The sequence below is a fragment of the Micropterus dolomieu genome, linkage group LG12 (genome assembly GCF_021292245.1).
Source record: "Micropterus dolomieu isolate WLL.071019.BEF.003 ecotype Adirondacks linkage group LG12, ASM2129224v1, whole genome shotgun sequence".
Classification (NCBI taxonomy): domain Eukaryota; kingdom Metazoa; phylum Chordata; class Actinopteri; order Centrarchiformes; family Centrarchidae; genus Micropterus; species Micropterus dolomieu.
Genome location: NC_060161.1, coordinates 34,288,432 through 34,302,625, shown reverse-complemented (window position 1 = coordinate 34,302,625; position 14,194 = coordinate 34,288,432). Strand labels below are relative to the sequence as shown.

The 14,194-nt window shown below is 40.8% G+C and overlaps 1 protein-coding gene across 1 annotated transcript; it reads left to right on the top strand.

The window, feature by feature from the left end:
- The first annotated feature begins 8,740 nt into the window (after positions 1-8,740).
- On the top strand, positions 8,741-14,180 carry LOC123980924 (programmed cell death 1 ligand 1-like). The gene is made up of 3 exons (XM_046065537.1): positions 8,741-8,910; positions 11,524-11,865; positions 12,031-14,180. Exons 1-3 carry the CDS (start codon positions 8,802-8,804, stop codon positions 12,213-12,215), a joined length of 636 nt encoding a protein of 211 aa, XP_045921493.1. The 5' UTR covers positions 8,741-8,801; the 3' UTR covers positions 12,216-14,180.
- Positions 14,181-14,194: the final 14 nt, after the last annotated feature.

Sequence of the window (14,194 nt, the reverse complement as noted above, 5' to 3'; positions counted from 1 at the left end):
TGAAAAACATACAATATGCAATTTATTTAAACATTTCTACATATTTTATTACATGTTCCTTTTTCTTTGTTTTCTAGCCTCATTGATTTAAACGGGGTGGACAAAATATTAGAAACATCTGTCAGTGTAACACAAAGCAGTTCATCAGAAGCCCAAACTGCATCCTCCAAAATGACCAAACAGCTGAATCAGCACAAACTGAACATTATAAACTTAAACTTACTCATTATTTATTACAGGACTGCCAGCTGTACCTGATAAACTGGACACTGAGTGAATGTTGTCGTGGATTGTTCAGTTCACCACTGTCCCTTGTAACTGTTACAAACTGCTGGCTCGCTGCAGGGCGTCAGATCAGAAACAGGAGCTGATGCCACTAGATAGATATACACTTTGATAGCATAAAAGAGGACGCCGGCCACCACAGACTGGTAAAACATCTGCAGCAGTTTTTTGCAGATGTTGAAGGACCCCAGCCTTCTCAGGAAGTATAGACGGCTCTGCCCTTTCCTGTGGAGAGTGTCCATATTTTCTGCCCTGTCCAGCTTGTCATCCAGCCGCAGGCCCAGATATTTGTCCTGACCACATCGACCCCCTCGATGGACACAGGTTGGAGATGTGGTTTCTTCCTTCTGAAGTCCACCACCATCTCCTTGGTCTTGGAGGTGTTCAGCTGCAGATGGTTGGTCCTGCACCACCTCACAAAGTCCTCTACCAGGCTCCTGTACTCCCCCACCCGTCCATCCTTGATACAGCCACCTATCACAGTATCGTCTGCGTATTTCTGCAGCAGAGCCCGGTGTTATACTGGAAGTCAGATGTGTACAAGGTGAAGAGGACGGGAGAGAGCGCGGTCTCCTGTGGTGCTCCGGTGCTGCTGACCACCGTGTCTGACGTGTGGCCCTTCAGTCTGACGTACTGTGGTCTCTCTGTGAGGTAGTCCATAATCCATGTCACCAAGCGTGGGTCCACCCTCATCTCTGTCAGCTTGTCTCTCAGCAGGAGCGGCCGGATGGTGTCGAAGGCGCTGGAGAAATCTTTTGGGTGTGAAGTGGGCCGTCGCTGGTTGTGGGAGCTGGAGTATCAAACCTGTTAAACAGGTTTAGCTGGTTTGCTCTCCCAGCATCCCCCTCTCCTGCAATACTGCACTTCTTCTTGCAGCCTGTGATGGTTTTCATGCCATCCCAGACCTCCCTCATGTTGTTGTGCTGCAGCTTCTGTTCTACCTTCCTTCTGTAGTCCTCCTTCGCCTCTTTCAGGTGGACCTTGAGTTCCCACTGTACGCGCTTCAGCTCATCTCTGTCACCATCCTTGAATGCCCTCTTCTTCTACTGAAGTTCTGAACGCCTTATTTATCTCTGCCTCACAGCAGACATACAGCCCTCTGCTGGGCTCAGAGTGAAGCTGCTTCTGTTGTCAAGCCGACTCGGACTGCACTGAGCATGTGCAGCTCTAAACAACCTACCAACGTTTCTGCTACATGCTGCACTCGCACAACGAGACCTGTCTTCTGATAAATGGACAGAATATAAAACAAACATGCTGGCAAGAAAAAATGAAACAACCACTGGACCTAAACAATATGGAAGATGCAGGGAGCAGCTGAATGAGATGCAGAAGAACTGAGACTCAAACAGTGATGATGATTTTCATCAGAGGAGGCTCCTCCTTGTGGTGCAGAGCAGCTCGGTCCAGCTGTGATTTCACTGACAGGACGAAGCAGAAAGTTTCTGAAGATGAACCTGCCGTCCATCAGTAACCAGCATCAGGAACAGAAACAGCAGAACAAGTTATTTTTCCTGCACTTCACAGTTCACACTCACCTACGGAGCCGTCGAAGGGTCATGGTGAGAATATTTTTGAGGACGACTTTTGCGTTCCACTGCAACATCCTTACCATGAGCCGTGTTTAGTTTAATTGTGCTACTGCTCAATAAACATATTTATGTAATAAATCAAACCGGACCAGGCACCGCGGCGGGTGCTGTGATCATTGCAGAGGTAGAGGAAAGAGAGCCCTGATCAGTGTATCATTCTGTCGCTGGTTGGATTCAGGAACCGAACCTTTAGGTGTGAACCAGCCCTGAAACACACAAGGGCATGTAAAGTCCTGAAGATTTGTGGGACCATGTATAAATGAAAGTTTGTGGGAGAAACACTTGGAGATGGTCGGTCAAGATAAGCGTGTCAAAGCGGCAGAGAGATAAAGGTCTGAGGATCGGAGGAGTATGAAGGTCAGAGCAGTTTGAACTGATTCAGGTCGGAAACAGTCAGTGAAGGAGAAGTCATTTCAGAGTGCTGAAGATGTTTGTGAGGCAAGAAGACTGACAACCTGCCTACAAGGAGAGAAGGAGGAAAGTTATTCAGTGGATCTGACCTTTGAGGGGAGGAGATGCCAGAAAGGATTTTACAGGGTGTATGAACAGAAAAGGGCTGTGAGAGAGGAATTTAACATCATCCTCAAGTTTAGGAAAGAAGACGAGCATGTGGGTTTAAGTCCGATATCAGTATCTAGGGAATAAAAAAATAAGCTAGGAGATGTGGAAATGGCAAAGATTTTGAGAGACGGAAGCTTGTTGATAACATGCAAAACAGAGGAACAGAAAAATAAAGCCTTGCAAGTCGAAAGTGTGTGCAAGAAAATTATTAGTGAGCTAATAATAAACTTTGGGTGTGTTACGAACCTCCAGTGGAAAGTCCAGGGGAGGAGGAGGTTAGTGACAATAATAAAATCATTCCAGGTTGAAGGAAGATGATAGCATCCGTAGAGATAGAGGGGAGGGTGGTGGAGGAGGATGTATAATATTTATAAAACAAGGAATGCAATATAGAGTTTTAGGGAAAGGAAAAGAGAATATTTAATAACTGAATTATGGACTAGAGAAGGAAATATCAAAGTTGTTAACTTTTATAATCCATGTAATAAGATGTCATTAGAGTTGCTGGAGGAACTGGTGATACAGTTAGTAGTGAAGGTGATCTGCTGTGGGGATTTTAATGCCCACAGCACATTATGGGGTAATTGCAATGATAATAATGGAATGGTGATTGAGGCGGTGATGGAGACGACAAATTTAGTGTGTTTAAATGATGATTAATATCAGAACTGGTACAGAAACAGCACTAGATCTTATATTAGTGTCAGATTCATTAGCAAGCATTTGCACATGGGAAGTAGTTAAAGGAAGGACTGTAGGAAGTGACCGTTATCCCATTGTAATAGTAGTAGGTTTGAGTCTAGAGGAATATGAAACAGTAGGATTTCAGAAATGGTCATTCGTTAGAGCTGAATGGGATAAATTTAGGAGTATTAGTGATCAAAAAATTGGAAAAATTTATAGAAATAAAGAAGCTGATAATTTAAATGTTTCATTCTGTAAAGTTGTTCTAGAGGCTGCAGAGAAGTCAATAAAGAAGAAAACAGGTAAGTGCAAAAGAAAGATTGTACCACGGTGGACAAAGGAATGTGAAAGAGCGATAAAATCTCGAAATAAAGCTTTTAAAGCGTTAAAAAAGAATTACTGTTTTCAGAATCTTATTGAATGTATAAAGTTACAAGCAAATGTAAGGAGAAAAAATATTGGAGGAAATTTTGTTGCTCAGTAGGAAGGGAGACAGAAATTGGTAAACGTTTGGGGGATGATAAAAAGAATGAATGGGATAAAAAGAGAGTATGGGTACCCAGTCAGCAGTGAGAGAAAAGGATCTGGAGAGGAACAACCTGCAACAAAGGTTCTGTGTGACTGTTGGGAATATACACAACAACTGAAAGGTAAAGGATTTGGCTGGAATATTAATGCAGTAGCAGAAGAATATGGATTAAATAACATTGCTGTGTCTCAATTCAGGCACCGCGTCCTTTGAAGGCTGCATTTGAAGATCCGAATACGTCACAGTCGATGCGACTAGGCTGTACCATTTCGAAGGCTCCTTCAAATGCAGCCTACTTTTCCTCCGTTTGGAGGATCCAACAGTTGGATCCTTCGCAGCCCCAGGTATCCCGACATTCATTGCGCGCCGGTTGATTGTCCCAGCGTAAATAATGGCGTCTGCTGTGGTTGTAGAGTTGAGCCCCCCGGATTTTACCTATAAATATAAGTATTGGATTTCAACTCACTTCAAAAGCCAACTACACAAAAAGAGGCATAAAAGCGCAATTTGTCGTTTAAATAGTTTTGTGGAAGAAGTTAACTTGAGTCAAGTGATTAACTGGCGAGCTAATGTTACTTGAGGTTATTGATGTGCTAACATTAACGTTAAGTTAAACTCGGCTGGGCAAGTTACAACCTCAAAAATAAAGCCTTTAACGTCATCACTTTTAAATCAAAGAGGTTCAGAGTCAGACCTGCGTCTTACCGAGATTGTCGCGATATTATACATCACTTATACTTAATATTATGTGTAATGTCTGTTGATGCCTAATCTAACTTGACATAAAGTATGAATAATGAGGAGTTCGTCTTCTGTGTATCTTTTACCGATTCAACATGGTTAACAACAACGCAGGCCTCGCAGTTCCCTACGTCATCTGGACGTGCCCTCGAACTCTTAAAGTGACAGAACAGTCTAGTACACTTCTATTCATTACATTATGTACATGAAAAAGACTAATTTAACGTTAGACAGCTTGTGAACCCTGCTTGGTTTTCAGACAGTTAACGTTAGTAACGGTTACAAAAACCTTGGGATATAGTACACGGTTAATGTAACTAGGTGATTTATGCTGCTTACTGTTTGGTGATGTGAAGCATAAAACTTACTTGAACATGTCGTTTTGTTTTAGGGAGCAAGGAGCAAACTGCCCTGTTCATTAAACTGAGGGGGGAGAGCGACCACCTCTTTCTGCCAAGGTGGCTTGGAGGTAATTAAAGTATCAATAACCCTTTTGTAATATCTGCATTTAATCATCGTGTACTTAAAGTTACAGTTAAATGAGCCGCCATCCTATTCAAAGCCTTTAACAATAAGACAACCAGTAGATGGGGCAGCCCTTTGTTGTGTTTTTGTGTCTCTGTCCTGCCCTGTCACCTTTTCCAGTCTTCACAAAATTCAAATCAAGGATTGACTTTTGGTTAATCTCTGACAGTGTAAAAGACTGCTCTATATCTTCTGCTCCCCTATCTGACCACTGCTTTATTAATCTCACCTTAAAACCCAGTAATAATCACAAACGAAACAAGGGTTACTGGAAACTCAATGCCAGCTTGTTACAGTCCCAAATGTATTGCTAAGGGATTAAAGACATAATTTATAAAATTACTCAAAACCCCAACCTTCTGTTTTATAGCTCTAAATGGGAATACTTAAAATTCAAAATAAGAAACTTTTCAATCTCTTTCAGTAAACAACTGCAACAATCTGCCCTTTTAGAAGAGACCAATTTGACAAGACAGATAAGTCTCTACTGGAATTAAACCCACACTTACAGGTACTGACAAAAGGAAACTACTTACACTACAAACCAAATTAGATAATATATATACAAGAAAAGCAAAGAGAGCCTTCATCAGATCCAGAGCAAAGTGGATCGAAGAAGGAGAGAGAAACTCTTCCTATTTCTGTAGATTAGAGAAAACCTGCCAGGAAAGAAATAAACACTGGTCATTAATGAAAATGAATGCTCTGATCCTACTATAACCAATGAAGTTTATTCCTTTTACAGCAAATTATATTCTTCTACATTCTCAGCTGATGCAACAAAGGCCTCCTGTAACCAAATCAAGGTTTTATTCCCCAAATGAATGAGGACTTCTAAATCACATGTGAGTCAGAGATCACGTATAATGAGCTTGAAAAGGCATTGCAATGTTTGACTTCGGACCGCTCCCCGGGCCCAGATGGCCTCACAGCCAACTTTTATAAACATTTCTGGGAGCATATCAAATTACTTTTATTTGAAACACTTAAAGAAGCTTTAAACAACCGCTCACTTCCACAGACGTTGAGGCAAGGTGTAATTGTTCTAATTCGAAAACCAAACAAAGATCCCAAATTCTTGGACAATTGGAGACCGATTACACTATTAAACAATGATTATAAATTACTAACACACATATTTTCAAATCATCTAAAAAATCAAATAATAAGTGACACTCAATCAGGATTTATGAGAGGTAGCTCAATACACAATAATGTTCGCCTTGTCCTTGATTTACTTGAATATAATGAGCATATAAAGGACGACGGCTTTATTCTCTTTTTGGATTTTTATAAGGCGTTTGACACGGCAGAACACCCTTTTATTTTTAAGTCTCTGGTTTTGGGGAAAAATTTAGAAACACTATAAAATGTTTTTATAACTGCATAATTGCAGCTGAAATGTTGTCAATCGTCATCAAAAATTCAGATATCGAACAGTTAAATGTCTTTGATAACCGAATAGTTATAAGTCAACTGGCTGACGACACAACTCTGTTTCTTAAAAATGTTGAGCAGGTTCCAAGGGCTACTGAAACTATAGACTCATTCTCAAAAGCATCCGGGTTACATCTGAACCTGAAAAAGTGTGAGCTGTTATCTATACATGACTGTCACCTTGAGACAGCATATGGTATCCCTATTAAAACTGCAGTGAAATACTTGGGCATACATATAACCAAAGATATTAAGTGAATCAATTAAATGTATGGAACAAATTGGATGCATGTAAAGCAAGATTAGACAGATGGTTAAATAGAGATCTTTCTCTCTTTGGTCGCATTTATATTACCAAAATGGAAAGCCTTTCAAGATGTATTTACCCAGCCTGCTCTTTCCATCCCCAGCAAAGCTGTCGAAACCATCAATACATTAAACTTTGACTAACCCCATTATCTGAAAGACTATGAAGATGGTGGGCTACAAGCCACAGACTTTGATTGTATAAATGGAACCTTAAAGATTAAATGGTTAAGATGCCTTCTAGCAAATAGTGAAAGCTTCTGGTATTGTGTGTCCAGGGAATAGTTAAAAAAATTTGGAGGTATTGCAAATTATTACAGTCCACCGGGCCACTGCTAAGTTTCAGCTTGTGGCTCCAATGCCCTAGTCAGCCTCCTTTGCACAGTTTTTTGATTCGTAGCTATTTCTGTAGGTGTATTTACTGTAAGTTGTTCATGATTATTTATTTTAGTCAAGAAACCTGGTGGAAGTGATATCATCAAGGCGACGAAAGCTCTGACTCACTCCTCACAGCAACAGATGAGTAAGGGATGATCTCAGTATTTTGAAACCTGGGCCCCACTTTCACTTTTTTTGGTGTTGAAATGACTCGTAGGTACAGAAAGTTTTAAATCAGTGCAGTGGGGCTGCAGCTAACGATGATTTGAGTATTCAAAGCTTTGATAGATTATTTCAACAATTTAGCGATGCGTCGTTTAACAAGTACTTTGCTTGGCGGCTGCGGTGTTGTGGCGTTCTGATCGGTGACATGGAGTCACAAACACTGCAAGAGCCGATGGCTGTGTCGCCCGACGCTGGTCTCCAAACCACGCTTTGTCAAGAAAACACGTGAAATGCGAAACGGGAAATGAGCGATCCTGCACAGGAAACAGCTGTTGTTTGATTATAAAGAGCGATTATAAAGACAAAGAATCTGGTTGAAAGGATGGATCAGCACACGCAGGTAGCAGGGATTGTCTGAGCTGCAGAGAGAGCTGCAGGTGAGTTAAAAGGTGCAGCTCCCCGACTCAACTCATGACTGTGAGGTTAAAACTCGCAGCCCAAAAAGGAGAACAACAAACGCACGTGTACATTTTCAGCTTACTTTGGCTTCCACTCAACAATCAATCATGACTTCAGTTAAATGCTAAAGTTGCTGTTTCTGTTACCTTGTCTCTGGCAGAACACCGGCTGCTTTCTGGTCAGGTACCGTCGTGCTGTTGCTGAGGCGACATAAATTTTGTTTGGGGGCGGACGGACATTACAGAGTTGTGTTAATTTTTTTCTTTAGCTTGAAATAATCCAATACTTTGGACACTTTCTTTTTTGTCCCTCGCTGATTGCTCTCTCCTCCTCCACTTTGCAAACAGCTCCATCATAATCACGTCGTGTTCACAGCGTAAGTGTGATGTGCAACAGTAACAAATGTGGGAAACACTGTGCTGTATAGTTATATGGATTAAACGAAGCATCGATGCAAAGAATTTGTGTTCGAAGCATTTAATGAATTGATTTTATCGATTTAATCGATGAATCGTTTCAGCCCTGCAGTGCAGTATAATAGTGAGTGCTAAGAAAGCTGTCGCACTGCGAAACGGAACTACAAAATAAACCTTGAGGTAAAATGTTTTTATTTTTAATAAATTGTATGGATTACATGGATGTATGGTGGTTGTTGTTGTTTTTCCCCCTGCACACATTAAAAGTTTTACTTGTTTTAAGTGTAAGCTGGACCTGCTAAAGTAGAAAATTGTAAAACACTAGATTTTTATTTCAACAAGGTTTTTGGCAAGAATAACAGTTACGGTGAGTAAATATTAGTGAATTTTAGCATTTGCAGGAGTCAATGAAAAGGTTTAACACTCAAGAGTGAATTAATAAGAGTAAATTATTAACAGTGAATGTTATATTTGTTTATATATATGTTTATACTTTTTTTAGTGTAGAACTTGATTTGCATTTCTTGGCCTGGTGTAGTGTTAAATGTTAACTCAGACTTACTGCTGACTTTACTGAATAGCTAACTTTGTAGTATAATAGAGACAGTTCACACAATGGCCTCGAGAGGGAGGCTGCTGGCTGACCAGCTTGAAAACAGGAAGGTTCAACTGTTACATCCAGAGCTTGAATTGAAAAAGTAGTTTCCAGTACTCCTTATTCACATGCTGGCGTGTGTATTATATCCCAGTACACAGAAGCAGACGGACATCACCTGCTCTGCGATGGATAAGTTTGTGTTCCTGTTGATCCTTCTCTCTCCAGCAGCTTCCGGTAAAGACTTAACTTTTATTGTCAATAGATTCATGGACGCAGGAAAGACAACCGTGTTACAAAAATTAAGGTCATCTTGTCCTATAAAACATTCATGTGTTTGTAATACGGTTGGGCGACATGTCGATTAATAACGTTATTCGTTAACGTGCGATTTAGCAAGTTTCTGGTCGTTAGCCCCTGAGAAAAAGCTAACTTCCTTAGCTACAATCACAGTGATCTGATCCGCTGTAACGTTAGAGGGAAATAAATCATCCAAACGCTCTAAGTTAACTAAATTATACTCTGTCGCGGGGTCCAGCTCTGAAACGTGTTTACCTTCGTGTTTAGGGTATTTTAAATGACTTCCGACTGACTTGTAGCTGCAACAGCTAGCTAACGCTAACTGTTGTTATTAATGCAGCCACTCAATCCGCTCGGCCTCGTCTAACACAGGCTGTTACACACAACTCCGTTTTATTTTAAAAACATAGTTTTAAAATAAATACGATCTCCGTCCACTGCAGCGTTGAAGCTTCATCAGAGTTGATCTCCGTCTGTATTAAAACGACTGACGAAAAGACGTCGAGTTTCTCGTCCTGTGAATGTCTAACATGATCTCTAATAAATGTTCTTTGTGTTTGGAGTCTGTCAGTAAACACGTGTCACGTAGAAAAAACGATTCAGCCTTTTAAAACGATTAAAAGGAAAAAAGTATTTTAACACGGGATTCGAACTCAGATCAAAGTGGGACAATAAACCAAAGTCGGGCCACTAACGTTAGTCCAGCAGTCTCCTCAGTACTCACCTGTCACTGCTTTCTCTGCCAGCCATCACTGTTTAAAACGGGAGACCCCAGATCATTTTTTGTTTTGTTTTTTGTTCAACAAAAACAATATAGACATATTGACAAATAGTGCAGTGAGCAGAGTGCAAAGGATGCAGGAGTATGTACATGTCGGAGGTGGATGTGATATACAGGTACATATACATGCATACATGTACACGTAAACCCAGCCAAGACATTCAGGACATGTCAAAATCAGATTTGTCTTTGATAACGTCACCGTCACAGTATATAGGTCTTCAACATTTGACAAGGGTAACAAAAGCATACCACACACTGGGAGATGATAGATTTTCCTAATTTGGTGCTAACTGGTTAACCCGTCACTATCTTTTATTACAAACAGACCTAATTGAATAATTTTAGGGACAAAGCCTCGTGCTTAAATACTCTGTACAAAGGCCAAATGTCAGGGCAGCAATGACGAATTTATCTTACAGGTTATTTTTTAAAGTTGTTTCTAATTTATTATTGCTTGTCAACAATCAACCACTCATGTCTATCCTGGAAATCAGTCACAATTCCTGCCCTGGTTAACTAATTAATGAAGGTTTAATATTTATGTTACAGGCTCCAGGCGCAGGGCGTGTGGACAGATAATAAAACCTATAAAACAGGTGAAATTAACAACACTGGAAACTTGCTGCCGTTGGTCTTGACGGTCTTACCAGCAAGATTACGACAGCTACGTCATTCAAGACAGTCGCCAACTGACGGTGGGAAAGCGCTCTGCTGCCCCTTACTGTCATAGTGGAGTACATTTTTGTAATGCTAAAGCATTGGAGGACTTTGCTGACTCAACATCAAATTTATACAGTGTTACAAAACAAAAGATATTTGTTAAATTAAACCAAAAATAAAATGTGACCATACATTTTGTGTGCGTCACATTTATCTTATGTGTTTGTCATAGTTACATGTTAAAGTAGACTAACTTACTAACATAAATAGGCCTACTACCCATCAACATCTAGTAAACAACTCTGTGTTAAACGGCGGCTTGGTTGTGAAGCGAGCCAAACCTTCTTTATCTTCTCTCCGTTTTCTTCTCTCTTACCACTTTAGCTGCTGACGACTGGAGCATTTCTCTCGGTGCTCCGGTCGCAACCCTGACTATGTTTTAAATGGCTAGTGGCAAGATTCAGAGGGCTGCGATTCGATTATAAAACGATTATTGATGCATAATTGTTTTGGATAATTACTAAGCATTTAATTTGCACATTAAAATCCAAAAGAAAAATCTCCTAATTGGCTTAAAAGGACTAGTTTGCATCCCTAATTTACTTTATTAACCTCTGCTCCATGCTTGTGCCTGATGTTCTGCCGCTCGCTCTCTCTCACTCGCTCTGCCTCACACACAGGATACACGGAGAGCTGCCGAGTGTCACCATGCTGGCACAGTGTGCAAGTACATTTAATAGGGTGGTTATTCATTCTGCAGCGGTGGTGTGTTGAATACAGGGGAACACTGGTCTCTATTGCAGGGTGCTGCACTTCCGCGAGTTCCGCCTTTTGCGTTCCGTCTACATTACGTTATCATTTAATAATTGATGTTTTGACATTTGTTCATCGATTCATAATCTTCCACGTCCGCATCGCGATGCCTCTGAGAATAGATTTTCTCCCACTCCTAACGTCTCCACAGTTGTGACTAATTATTGAATGTTCCCATGATCTCAGGTGTGAAGAGGCCTTCTGTAAAACAAAGATGTTCTCACTGTATCGTCCTGTGGAGTCCTTTTGAAATGTAATTACTTTTTCTTTCTGGATGTTTTTATTGTTTTTAGATGTGGTACAAGTGAAACCTGGAGATGATGTCACTCTGCCATGTCAGGCTGGTGAAGCCTCCATCAGAGCTGTAGAGTGGAGCAGACCTGAGCTGGAGCCAGAGACCGTCCTCTTTTACAGAGGTCGACGCTCAGTTTCAGAACAGCAGCATCCATCCTTTAAGGACCGGGTGCAGCTGGTGGACAGAGAGCTGAAGGACGGAGACGTGTCTTTAATTCTGAAGAACGTGAGCAGGAACGACGCTGGAACATACGAGTGTCGAGTTGCAACAGGAGGTTCAAGACGTAAGAGAGCCATCATTAAGACTGAGCCAATCAGAATCATCCAGCTGGAGGTTTCAGGTGAGTTTGTGGAGGTCAGTGTGTCTGTGTGCCATGTTGTAGCTGCAGTTTATTCCATGTTGATTCTGAGAGTCAAACATGAGGAATATAGAAGATATAGAAGAGTAAATGGAGGCTGTTCCACTGTTCACTCATTTCCTGACTAATATGCACTTTGATCTTCAGGGTCCAACAGCGGAGACGTCGAGGAGGGAAACTACGGTCTTTACTATGGACTGGGAGCAGCTTTTGTTCTGGTTTGTTTAGCTGCTGTTGGATTGGTTGTTGGCTGGAAATATAGAAGTCATAAGAACAAGAATCCAGAACAGCCTGCTGCTGCTGATGAAGCAGTGAGTGATCAGCTCCTCTGATCTCTTTTCACCAAAGCCGAGTTTTATGTGTGCAAGTCCACCCAAAGATGGCAAAATTAGGCCCTGTTTACACAGACAGAGGGATTTTCAAAACCGTGACTTTTCCTATGCGGTTTGGCCTTTCGTCCACACGGAAACGCCGCTTGATAGTGGGTTTTTGCGTTTTTGTGTAGACAGAGATTTTTTATAAATGAAGGAGGGAAAAACTGGTTATAAAAATACCCGTGTACGTGTGGACTAAGCCTTAGATTGTATGTTTCGATGTCCTCACAAAGAATCTGTTTGTGTGTCAGTATCTTTTTATACAATCTTTGGTCAGTATTTCTTTGTATGTGTGTGTGTGTGGGATCCTGAACCATCTACCAATCAAAACAAACCTGTGTGTGTGAATGTGTCAGTATGCAACACAGTGAAGAGAACACAGTCCTCAGTCCATCAGAACTGAGGACCAGGTCCTTTTGATATTTTTATAAGCTAATGAACATCACCAAGGTAACCAGCTCTGTCATACAGACAGATAGGAAAATAAACTTTCCGTCAAATAAACCTCCAAAAAAGCCTAAACTTTAGGTCGTATTGGCGAAATGACCTGTGGACCAATGGAGGAGTTGTGTGTCACAGTATCAGTCCGATGGATTCAATAAGCTCGTGTCTAGAACCAGCAGAAATTTACTGCATGAAGAGTTAAAATTGTTGTCAAGCCAGCGAGTTAAATACATTTTTAAGATGAGTTTTGAAAGAAACTTTGGCGATGATATCGCACACTCATCATTTGGGCATCTGTGGCTCAGGGGGTTGTCCGTTAATCAGAAGATGGACGGTTCAATCCCCGGGCAAGATACTCAACCCCGAATCGCCCCTTTTGGCTGCTCCACCAGTGTATGAGTGTGTGTGTGAATGGTGAATGCAGATGTAGTGTAAAAAACGGTCAAAAAAGAGAAAGAAAGGCTCTATACAAATACAGAGCTTTTACTTTATAAGATAAAAAAAGAGCTGGAAACTTTATATACAGCAATGTTACACAAATATAAAAGCTGACTACAACTTTTTATAATATACTTGAACTTCTTGTGAACAAGAAGGTATGCCAAACTGACAGTTTTTGATGATTTCAAGCTTTTGCTCTATTTACTTGCATGTGCCTCAGCACTGATGTATCACAGGGAATTTCATGAACTCTAACCAGCTAACAGATGTATGTTATTGTTGCCTTTTATTTGTTTATGAACGATTACTGTTTACATGCATTTTATTACTAATTATTTTTATACTGTGCTTCTTTGTACTGTCTCAAGATGGCTCAGACCTTTTCATTAAACATGAGGTAAAGAAGAGTAATATTTTGATTGTTAGAAGTAGGTCAGTAGTCATTCCCTGACTCCTCTCTGTCTGTTCCTAAAGTACAGTATGTGATGAGGCAAAATTTTTATATCACTGATGTCTGTCTGATGATATGAATATGAATGAGTACTCTCTCTATGGAGGTGCAACAGAAAGTTTCTGCAACAGTATGCAAAACTCAACAAATCATATAATGATGGTTAGAGGCTGCTGCTTAAGGCGCCACGATGGAGCAGTGCAAGCCAAATGTTTGTCAGTGTTAGTGTGCCTACCAGGGCCCCGTATCAGAAAGTGGGATTAGAGAAAACCGTCAGTTTCTGCTCAGTTAATTTCTTCGTTCATACTGTCGATAGCAAACATGATCTTGAACATGGCCGCTTTTATGATCAATCTGTCATCGATGTAATGACTTATCTCCGCACATTGTGGATTTATCCTCAGCACAGAATTAAAATCAATGTCTATCTTTAGGTATAACACTGTGACAGTTGCACTGAAAACACTTACTGTGGGCTACATTACAGCAGTAATCACTGTTCAAACTAATCTGTAACCTAGAAAACTGATCAATGAACAGCAATATTTCAGGTTGCAGTCGCATTGATTGGAACATTCCTGTCTTAGTTATCATGTTGGAG